The sequence below is a fragment of the Arachis ipaensis genome, chromosome B06, assembly GCF_000816755.2.
Source record: "Arachis ipaensis cultivar K30076 chromosome B06, Araip1.1, whole genome shotgun sequence".
Lineage (NCBI taxonomy): Eukaryota > Viridiplantae > Streptophyta > Magnoliopsida > Fabales > Fabaceae > Arachis > Arachis ipaensis.
Genome location: NC_029790.2, coordinates 16,967,120 through 16,978,331, shown reverse-complemented (window position 1 = coordinate 16,978,331; position 11,212 = coordinate 16,967,120). Strand labels below are relative to the sequence as shown.

At 36.5% G+C, this 11,212-nt stretch overlaps 3 protein-coding genes and 1 pseudogene across 3 annotated transcripts; all 4 read left to right on the top strand.

Moving 5' to 3' along the window:
- LOC107645742 (germin-like protein subfamily 1 member 7) lies at positions 925 to 2,017 on the top strand. Its single transcript, XM_016349829.2, has 2 exons — positions 925 to 1,170; positions 1,324 to 2,017. Exons 1-2 carry the CDS (start codon positions 1,050 to 1,052, stop codon positions 1,872 to 1,874), a joined length of 672 nt encoding a protein of 223 aa, XP_016205315.1. The 5' UTR covers positions 925 to 1,049; the 3' UTR covers positions 1,875 to 2,017.
- LOC107646409 (protein FAR1-RELATED SEQUENCE 5-like) lies at positions 3,356 to 4,425 on the top strand. Its single transcript, XM_016350594.2, has 2 exons — positions 3,356 to 3,797; positions 3,908 to 4,425. The coding sequence occupies exons 1-2, from the start codon at positions 3,356 to 3,358 to the stop codon at positions 4,423 to 4,425; spliced, it is 960 nt and encodes a 319-aa protein (XP_016206080.2).
- Positions 6,442 to 7,130, top strand: LOC110263706 (bet1-like SNARE 1-1; the record flags this gene model as incomplete). The annotated part of the gene is made up of 3 exons (XM_021105450.1): positions 6,442 to 6,615; positions 6,787 to 6,843; positions 6,928 to 7,130. Coding segments are annotated over 3 exons (336 nt in total), but the record flags the coding sequence as incomplete, so codon positions are not given.
- LOC107646410 lies at positions 7,104 to 8,247 on the top strand (annotated as a pseudogene).

Here is an 11,212-nt window from a genome sequence, read left to right as displayed (position 1 = left end):
TATTGTCTCTCTACCTACATATTATTAGTAACAATTAATTAATAAATAATAATCAAAACAAATATTTTATTTTAATTAAAATTAAATTGATTATATAAACTCACCCATTTTTCTTATTTGTTTATGAGTATTTACTCTCTTTACCTGCATATTATTAGTACCAATTAATTAACAAAAAGTTTATTAAATGTTACCTAACTTTTAAAGTTGACGATCAAATAACATTTTTAAAGTGAGTACTTACTTAAATCTGTAGATAAAATGAATAAAAGAGACCAATTCAACGTGAGATTATATGATTATATACTAAAAATAAAAAAAAAGTTTAGTCATTAGCATTTATTAAAATTTAACTAGTATTTAATCAGTAAAAAAAATGAGTAATTTCACATTATTAGATATATGTAATCTCATATCATTAAAAATACTAATAATAATTAAATCTGCATTTGTTTTCAGAGACAGGACGGACATTAAGACAGAGACACATAGATACAAAATTGTGTTTGACATAGGAAATATGAATAGAGATATTGTATCCAAAACACTAAATTAGTGTATTTTGTGTCCACCCTACCCTAACAAAAAGGACATGGTAATACTAATAAAGGACACACGTTATTTTTTATTATTTTTGTTAATTTTTCATAATTATATTTTTTATTTTATATTTTTTATCTCACATTTTTTTAATAAAAAATAAAGAGAATAAATTAAATTTTCATAATTTGTATAATTTATCACCAAACAGAATACAAGAATACAAAATTTTATTTAAACTGGCTTTAACTTATGGGGAGCATCTTCTTATATTTTAAAATGTATTATTCTTTGAACTAGCATGCACGTAGTTGTTGAAGAATGGTTCCGCAATGCAAATACTATAGAATAATATTCATTACCTGCAGCGTGGATAAATTGCAAAGCCACTTCAATGGTTCCATGCTATAAATAGCGAGCTTTCCATGCAGAAGATATTCAAGTCTCTCACAATTAACAAGCAATTATATACAAAACTATAGAAATATATAGAAGCTAGCGAACTAAAAATGAAAGCTACATACTTGCTGGTTGCATTCTTGGCTCTGGCCTCTTTTGCCTCTGCCTATGATCCCAGCCCTCTCCAAGACTTTTGTGTTGCTCTCCCCGATAATGGCATCAAAGACGCTGGTATCTGTGCATATATACATTCATATTCTCCACATAATCACATAGTTTTTGTTACTCAAATTATATTTCAATTAGTTTCCTTTCAATATTATGGTTAAGCTAAGCATCTTATGACTACTAGTTGTTTTTAATATAAGATTTTTCACTTTGCAGTATTTGTGAATGGAAAATTTTGCAAAGACCCTAAAGTTGTGCTGGCTGAGGATTTTTTCAAGCACGTAGATCCTGGGAATGTTGTTAACAAACTTGGGTCAAAAGTAACTCCAGTGACAGTTAACGAACTAGCAGGACTCAACACATTGGGTATATCACTTGCTCGCATAGATTTTGGACCTAAGGGTTTAAATCCTCCTCACACTCACCCACGAGCCACTGAGATATTGATAGTTATTGAAGGAACTCTCTTAGTTGGATTTGTGACTTCCAATCAGAACAACACCAACCGTCTTTTTACCAAAGTGCTCAACAAGGGTGATGTGTTTGTGTTCCCAATTGGCCTCATTCACTTCCAATCTAACATCGGTTATGGCAATGCTTTCGCTATTGCTGGTCTTAGCAGTCAAAATCCAGGTGTTATCACAATTGCAAATGCTGTGTTCGGATCTACTCCACCTATTTCTCCCGAAATTTTGGCTAAAGCTTTCCAAGTGGACAACAACGTAATCAACTATCTCCAAAAGCAGTTTTGGTATGATAACAACTAGTTTGACGACAGAGAGCACTCGTCATTGAATAATTCTACTTGTACTTTGATTTAGTGTATGTTATGCATATGCTCATGCAGTTCAATGTAATAATAAAACGCATGAGGGTTATAATTCATTGAATAATTCTACTTGTACTTTAATTTTAGTGTGTGATTTTAATAAAGGTGATTTTAATTTTAGTGTGTGATTTTACTTGTACTTTAATTTTAGTGTGTGATTTTATTGAGTAACAAAATGAACATCCCCCATACTATCTAGAATAACCATAGTATTAGGGATAATAAAGATTTTGGAGTTCACTAAGGATCAAACTTTTGACTTTTCGGATCTAGCGTTCTAATACCATGTCATGATACCACTCATTCTAAAAGTTTCAGCTGATGAGAAAAGGCAACACTAATGATTATATCTCTAATACTCCATAAACCTCCATTGTACATATTGTACAAATATTCCATTGGCTTCTCATACTTTTCGTATGGGTTTTTTACTCTTAATTAATTAGGTGTCATCATCTGAGCCATTAATTAAGTAAAATTTTCAAAGGTTCAATAATTAATGAAGTGAAATAATCAAACCTTTTAATGAACCTATAACATAAACATACTATATCATACTCTATGAATAGTTAGTGTATATATATACTATATAATTTAAAGGGGTAGTTTGCAATTTTAATTTCTTATCTCTAAATTGATGTAAAAGAAAAACCCTCCATATGTGTCTCGCATTCAATCTGCATCTCTGAGAAAAGAAATACGCTTAACCTCCACACACCCAACCCTCTTTTGTTTTTATTATTTATTGTATGTTATATAACACCTTATTCAACTCGAGGTTTATTTTGCAAGCATTATTTCTTTGGAGTTACAAGAGCCAATACTGATACTCTGTTTCTCTCTGCTAGGTACCGCCATCGACTGAGGAAAGGTCAAAGGCTAACTTTATGTGGCTCCAGTAGTAAAATTTGTCAACCTAATAGCTAAACCTCTGCTTGTGACGAAACTGTGACAGGTGGAAGCTAGTTTACTATCTTTATTTTTTAGCTGCTTTCGAATTAGGTGCGGGTGATTAAGTAAGGTTGTCTCTCTCTAGTAGTTCAATATTTTACTCATTCAAGCTCAAGTTTTGGTTGTTATCAAGGTATCTCTGATTCAATTTTTTTATTAATCGAGGTTAGTTTAATTTTCATGAAAGTCTCTGTCTTTTCAATGTTTCTCTGTTTAGGGTGTTGCGTTGCTATTCTGGAATTTAGATTTTAAGTCACATTTGCTAGTTCTATGTTGTGACTAGGTTTGACGTATTAAAATTAAAATGTTATACTCGACTCGTAAACAATTGGGTTAGTTTAAATAGGTTTGGTTCCGGAAATTATAGCTGCTACTAATTAGGTTAGATTAGCTGTCCGTAGTTGCTGCCTTTGGTTCTGTTTATTCACATTTTTGTTCACTATCCTAGATTTTGGTAGGCATAAAATTATGTCTACATACGGGGATGATGTTAAGAATGATTCTGATAATGATTTGGGTGATGATTTTATTTATGAACCGAATTCACATGATGATGTTGAAGATGATGATGTTGATTCGTTAGATTTTACTAACAAGAGTGAACATGATTGTGATGTTAAAAGAATATCAGATTTAATGGTGGAGGATATTTGGAACCTGGAGTTTAGGACAGAGGATGAAGCTTGCCAATTTTATAACGCTTATGCTTGTTGGCATGGCTTTGTAATGAGAAAGGATGACATCGTTAGTGATAGGGAAAGTAAAATCATTTGTAGGCAACTTGTTTGCAATAAAGAGGACTGCAGGAATATGAGATATCTTGATCTGGAGAATAGATCATGGGAGGCAAGGTCAATCACACGAATTAAGTGCCCAGCACGGCTTAAGGTTAAGGTTGACTACGGTTGTGGTAGATAGAAAGTATCATGTTTTGTGGAATCTCACAATTATAATTTGACGCCCCCTAATTTGCACATCTTCCAGCCAATCGTTGACTTACTATTACTGATAAAATTCAAGTGGAGAATCTTCATAATTTTGGTGTCAAGATGTGCCATATTATGGGATATATTGCATTTCAGAAGGATGGATATCGTCATGCTGGCTTCACGCGCAAAGATTTATACAATCACATTGATCGTTATCGTAGATCAAAAGTAAAAAACGGGGATGCAAATGTCGCAATTAACTATTTGATTGGCAAGTCAAACAACAATCCGTTTTTCTTTGGGAAGTATACGTTCACTAGTGACCAAAGGCTCAAGCATATATTTTGGGCAGATGGGCAATTAATTGTCGACTATCACTGCTTTGGAAATATTGCTGCTTTTGATTCAACATACAAAAGGAATAAATACAACAAACCTTTGGTCATATTTTCCGGATGCAATCATCATGGGCAAACTATTATTTTCGGCTCCGGTTTACTATCAGACGAAATGACATACACATCTAAGTGGTTGTTGGAAATGTTTGTTGAAGCGATGGATGGGAAGCTTCCTAAAGCAGTTATAACAGTTGGAGACCTTGTCATGTGAGATGCAATAAAGAATGTTCTTTCTGATACGACCCATCGGTTATGCGGACAGCATCTTCAGAGAAATGCATGTGAAAATATAAACATTACAAGAAAAAAGGCCTATGGCCACGCTTTTTTCTTGCCACGCTTCAAAAGCGTGGCCAAAAGTGGTCAATGGCCACGCTTTTATAAGGGTGGCAATAGATTAGAGATTTGGCCACTTTTTTTATTGCCACGCTTCAAAAGCGTGGCGAAAAGTATCAACGGCCACGCTTTTGTATGGGTGGCAATTGGTTAGAGAAACGGCCACGCTTTTTTTTGCCACGCTTCAAAAGCGTGGCCATAGAGAGAAACAAGGACATTTTGAAAGCGTGGCGACAGGGTTTCATTACGGCCACGCTTACAAAGCGTGGCCATATCCTAATACGCTTTTGGCACGCTTTAAAAGCGCGGCCAAAAGGTTCTTTTCTGCCACGCTTCAAAAGCGTGGCCGTAGAGCAAAACAGTGACGTTTTAAAAGCGTGGCGAGAGGGGCTCCAACCCATTGACCCTAACCCGGCCCCTGACCCGGCTCCCAACCCGGCACCAACCCGGTCCCCAACCCAAAGACACTAACTCTAATCACTCGAAACCCTAAGCCTGAAGAGCGCCTCCCATTAGCCTTAGCCCTTCACCCTTCACCCTTCGCCCTTCGCCCTTCGCCCTTCGCCCTTCACCCTTCGCCCTTCGCCCTTAGCCTTCGTCACTCGAAACCCTTCACTCTTGGTTCTGAAGCTCCTTCGTTTCTTTCTCCCTTTCTCCCTCCGTTTCTTTCATTCACAAAAACTCAGCCAAAAAACCCTAGCACTGTAAGCCTACACCATCGCCGCCGCAAGGAGTGGCATACTGCTGTCGTCCGTCCGTCTATCTAGCTTCCTTCGTGCTCCAAGTCTTCAACCCCCGTTCGCTGTCACCGATCGCAGCTGCTTCCTTGAGCTCGGCGTCCGTCGTCTTTGTCTGCTCAGCCGCGCTTCCGCCGCCGTTGGTTGCCGTTAACGTTCGCGTCTTCGTTCAGCCGTCGTCTTCATTCGCGTTCTTCGCCGTTCAAGTTTGCTCGGCGTTCACCGTTCGCGTTCGCGTTCGTCTGGAAGCCACGTTGCCCTGCTTCAAACTCTGCGACCAACCCGTGCGCTCCACCTAGCTGTCGAACTGCTCTCTTTTGTCGCCGCTGTGAGTTCCCTAAACCCACCACCAGACAATACACTCACACAACACCAATACTCTGCTTGAAACTCTGCAACTTCTTATTTCTATTACAATAAGTAACTATTTGATTTGGCAGTGGTTTGGATCTTTTTCATAGACTGAATTAAAGTATACAATATTATGTTCTCTTCTCTATCACATTGATACTAAGCTTTGAATTCTCTTATTTCGTTTCAAGTTTACCGCACTCAACATGTTTGATGAAATGCTTTAACCATATTTCGGGTTGGTTTTATGAATAATCTTGATACTAGTATCTAGTAAGCTAATTTTATGAAACCATCCTTATTTAGTTATACTGAATTACCACTTATTTATGTTTTCCACTCTATTGTTCAGCATAATTAGTTTAAAGATATAATTGGTCAAAAATAATTAATATTTTCTTGATATTTAAATGTGACAGGTAATTTTAAACATGAAAAAGAACTTCTAAAATGGCAGATACAAAATAAATTGAAGGGTAACTTTTCTGGTGGAAATTGGGTTATGCTGGACTAGTATTTCGTTTTCCCCCCTTTGATTAGTTCTTTTGGGATTTTGATAACTTGTGAAGGGTTATTTTAACTTTCAAGTTTGTTATTTTGAAATACGCAAGCATTCACAGGTGACGGTAGAAATACTGAAACAAATTTTTTGTTCCTCATAGATAATTTGCTTATCTTGAACATTTTATGAAATCATGGAGATGTCTGATGGAAAGATTGTAAAACTGTTTCAATGTATGGTTTATGCAAAGGAAATCACCTTGCTTTTGTTTATTATCTAACTTTTGCCTCTTACTATTTATAAACCTTTTCCCTGTTTCAGAGACGCCCGGAACAGCAGAGTTGCTCTGTTTGACGGCATTGAGGAGGGAGGCATCCGAGCATCATCACTTTACTCCTCCTATAATGAAATTGATGAACAAGATAACGAGCGAGCAATGGGTGGATTGCAAGATAGAGTCAGTTTGTTGAAAAGAGTAAGTTTAATTTTTCTTGTAAAATAATCTAGACCTAAGTTTGTTCTTCCTGTATATTATACTTGAAGAACGCTGTGAATTATGATCATTTCCTCATTTATTTCTTTTCAGCTGTTGGTAACCTTCTCATTATTTTGATGTGTTAACGTGTTGTTGATGTGATTGTAACAGATCTCAAGTGATATACACGAGGAGGTGGATAGTCATAACCGGATGCTGGACCGCATGGTTTGCATATAACTATAAAAAATATTTACCATTTGCACTGCTACTTTTTTGTTCTTCTTTGATAAAATGTTGGTATTTGTTTAGGGGAATGACATGGATTCTTCAAGAGGAGTTCTTTCAGGAACTATGGACAAATTCAAAATGGTATGTGGATTGTGGAATTGTAAAACCATATGGCTTTTGCAGTAGAGTTTTCATCTGGTTCTGATTTTTCTTTGTATTTGTTTTCTTCTCTACTTTTTTTCCCCACTCTTTTAATTATGTTGTACCTTCTTTCAGGTCTTTGAAAAATTTAGAATAGATTACACACATCATTATGTGTTAATGTTGTTTATCTTAATTTAATTTGTAGGGTCAAGTAATCTTTGCTAGTGGTAGCCCATTTGATCCTGTTGAATATGAAGGAAAAGTCTTTGTTCCTGGACAGGTTTCATTTGACCTTTGCTACCTACACATTTTGTTATTCAATATAAACATCTCAGTGGCTGACCTTTATATATTTATTTTTTCATTTTATTTTTTCGCGCTTCCTGCATTGCTGTTCAAGCCAACAATGCTTACATATTCCCTGGTTTTGGCTTGGGTTTGCTCATCTCTGGTGCAATCCGCATCCGCGATGAGATGCTCTTGGCAGCCTGTGAGTTCATTCAAGCTAAGAGAGATTAAATATACTAAAATCAATTCAATCTAAATTCCAAGAAGGTAGAACCAAGAACTCACTAACGGTTTCTTCTTATGCAATAGCTGAAGCTTTGGCTGCACAAGTGTCACAGGAGAACTATGATAAAGGACTGATTTACCCTCCATTATCAAATATCAGAAAGATATCAGCACATATTGGTGCTAACGTGGTAGCAAGGCATATGAACTTGGTTAGTTTCATGAAATGTTTTGAGTTTCAGACAACTTTGCTCTGTTTTCTTTTCAATACTTATATCTTTTGTGCTGTGTTTGGTAAAACAGGTCTTGCTTCTCATCTACCTCGACCTAAGGATCTTGTCAAATATGCAGAAAGTTGCATGTACAGCCCAGGCTACAGAAACTACTGTTGAGATTTTTGAACCATATTATATCATGTTTTGTTTAGTTTAGTTTCAAAGGCTACAAACTATGATTCAGACCAAAGCTTGTGGCGGCTTCATGAACTAAACCAAGAAGAACATATTAGTAGTGTGCTCTCCGCGGTTTTACAGTTTTGATATACTTGTTAGGAACAGATTCATTTTATTGCTAAGATAGATTGTTGTACAAGGCATCGCCATAGGAACTTAAATTCTTCAACCAGTTGTGAGAGAAGTTTGCTAATTCTTTCAAATTGTAAACAGGACAATCACTTTCCTATGCAAACTCGAGATTTATTTTGTATTTGATTTGTCTTGTAATAAAAATTGCATACTATATTTATAGTTTGGTATCAAAAAAGAACTGAAAATTTTATATTTTGTATCGATGAAGGTAAAAATCAGAAAAAGGATTTTTTTTTTTTAAATTTTACAAGGCTATTGCCACGCTTTTAAAGCGTGGCCGTATCTCTGGCTATGGCCACGCTTTAAAAGCGTGGCCATATCTTGCTATCGCCACGCTTTAAAAGCGTGGCCATATCTCTTTCTATCGCCACGCTTTTGAAGCGTGGCCAGACCTCTCATATGGCCACGCTTTAAAAGCGTGGCCATATCTTCACATACGGCCACGCTTTTATGGGTGGCCATTTGTAAAAAGCGTGGCAAACGAAAAAGCGTGGCGATAAGTTGAAAAAAGCGTGGCGGTAGCTCAAAAAGCGTGGCGAAAAGCTATCGCCACGCTTTTTTCAGCTTTTCGCCACGCTTTAAAAATGTGGCAATAGACGTGTTTTCTTGTAGTGAAAGAATCATAATTTTCTACGGGATTTTAAGGGTCTTATATATGACAACAACCACTGTATAGATTTTGATCGAAGATGGGAAGCCATTTTGGATAAGCACAACCTTGTTGGGAATACGTGAATGGAAAAAACTTACGAAACTCGTGCAATGTGGTCCCATTGTTTCTTATGGAAAAAGTTTTTCGGGTACATAAAGACGACGTCACAGTGGAAGGTATAAACTCTCTCATCATATTTTACGTTAATCGCAAGAATACACTCATCAACTTCATGCATAACCTGGATAGGGCCTTAAAGGAGTATAGAAACAATGAATTAGTAGCTGACTTTAAGTCTCAATGCTCTGAGCCAATGATGATTACTTCGTTAGAGGTATATGAAAGATTTGTAGCATGTTGTTTCACTCGCAATATTTTTAAGGAAATTCGTAATGAGCAGAGGGCTGAGGCTTTGAATATCAAGGTATTATGCACGGTGTTCGACAAGGTTGAGTTCAGTATGACTGTTCTCGGAGACCTGACGAAAGATCGACGGGTGAAAGTCGATAGAAGTAAAAATATGTTCTCGTGCTCGTGCAAGTTGTTTGAATCCCGTGGCATTTCTTGTAGTCACATTTTCGGTGCCATAAAGTTTGAAAACCTTCTTAAGTTTCCAGAGTCTTTGATCTACAAAAGGTGGACCAAGAATATAAAGAATGATTTTATTAGCACAACAATGATGTGAATAGGTGATGTTGGTATTTAGCCGGTTCCTAGTTCAGTTGTAACCTCACCTCTTTGCTTGAAATATTTTATTTTTTAACAAAATATAGTCAAAATTTTAAGCACCATAAATAAGCAAAAATTTAAAAACCATGCTGTAATTTTAAGGACCAGAAATGCTTTCTCCATGCTATAACCATCCTAAAAATAAATGTACTTCAATTCTTTAAACTTGCATGTTACTGGATATTAGATTTGTATTTACATATTACACCTAAGAAAGACATCAACTTAATGAATATTAGTTATTCACTGAAGACATCGAATTATTGAACCTTACTAATACAAAATACTATACAACTTAAAAAGTGATAACTAAAGTAACGAAAGAAGAACGTTAAAGATGGAGGTGTGCAATAGTACAAAAAATAGCATACCAAAAAAAAATCTAGAATTTAAAAGAAAAATAACAACAATCAAATCATAATAGATCACCAGCAGTTTTACAAGAACCAAAAATCTGAATCAAACTATAATAGCATCTAAATTTAAAAAAAAAATACAACAAGAGAGTCACAAATAAAGAAATTACGGTGCATAAGATTTATTCTTATTTAATTTTTTTTAAAACAAAAAAGCCATCAAAAGAAGTAGCAAAAGATACACATAACTGAAAGACTTAAGCAAACAAAAAATTGGAGCATAAGCAGAAACAAAATAGTGACTAAAATGCCCAACAGACGTAAAATAACGATGATGACTAAATTGGTGAAGAACAGAGGCGAAGTAGAGAAGAATCACGATGAAGGTATGAATGCGACTGTCGAGAACGAAAAGAGTAGCCAACCACTAATCCAAGAAGAGAGGAGCGCCGCTGAGAAAGAAAAGAAAAAGAGAAAACGGCGAGGTGGTGAGGATGAGAAGACAGATGCGAGACAAAAAGGCGACGGAATGCGAGATGGGGAGGCCATGGGATGGAGACAGCGAACGAATGAGATTCGTGTGGAGGTAAACGACAATAATGGTCACTGATGAGTAGATTAGAGAATGAGTCTTGAGATGGTTGGGTCTGAGAAGTGAGAAGAGGGACAAGGGAGAGGGGAGAGGGGAGAGAGGAAGATGTGCAGCACCGAAATGAATGTTTAGGGTTAGGGTGTTTGATTTCTAAACTTAACTAGATCAGATCTACGGATACAGGTGTGATATCCGCAAGCTGATCCTTTTAGAGTGCAGATTGGATAAAATCCGATCCGATGACAATGTGGATCGGATAATATAATTTACGAATCGAATACAGATAAATACTGTGGATCTGTGGATATTATTCGATCCATGTTCAACCCTAAATATTGGGGCCAAACATTATCAATGTTTTGCCTCCATACCATGATATCTCACTGTCTGATTCTCTATTTTTATATCTCTCAGCATGCTATATACAATATTCCAAATCAAAACCAATTTTTCTTACAAAAAATTTCGAGCAAGTAGAGATCATACCTTTTGTAAGACATATGGACGGTTGTGGATAGTATCGGAAACGAAAGCCGAAACAAAAATGATAAATTCTATTTTGTGGGAAAAATTGTCCACTGCTATGGCTATGCTTGCGAAAAAATGATATGACTAGCAGAGGAGGTGGTGAGAGGTAGTTGGAAGAGAGGAGTTGGAAAGGAAATGGAGCGGAGGTGGTGTCGGAGTTGGCGATGGTCAAAGAGAAAAGGGGTGGAGGAGATGGTAGTGGTGGGTGGGGTTATGGCGGCAAAGAAGGGTGTAGGATAGGAGGCAGAGGAGGATGGAGGGGCGG

Excerpts from the sequence above, each read along its gene's own strand:
- LOC107645742 (XM_016349829.2), top strand. The coding sequence starts at position 1,050 with ATGAAAGCTACATACTTGCTGGTTGCATTCTTGGCTCTGGCCTCTTTT. Across the intron at positions 1,171-1,323 it reads TAATGGCATCAAAGACGCTG|TATTTGTGAATGGAAAATTT; the intron begins GTATCTGTGCAT and ends TTCACTTTGCAG.
- LOC107646409 (XM_016350594.2), top strand. The coding sequence starts at position 3,356 with ATGTCTACATACGGGGATGATGTTAAGAATGATTCTGATAATGATTTG. Across the intron at positions 3,798-3,907 it reads TAAGGTTGACTACGGTTGTG|TGGAGAATCTTCATAATTTT; the intron begins GTAGATAGAAAG and ends ATAAAATTCAAG.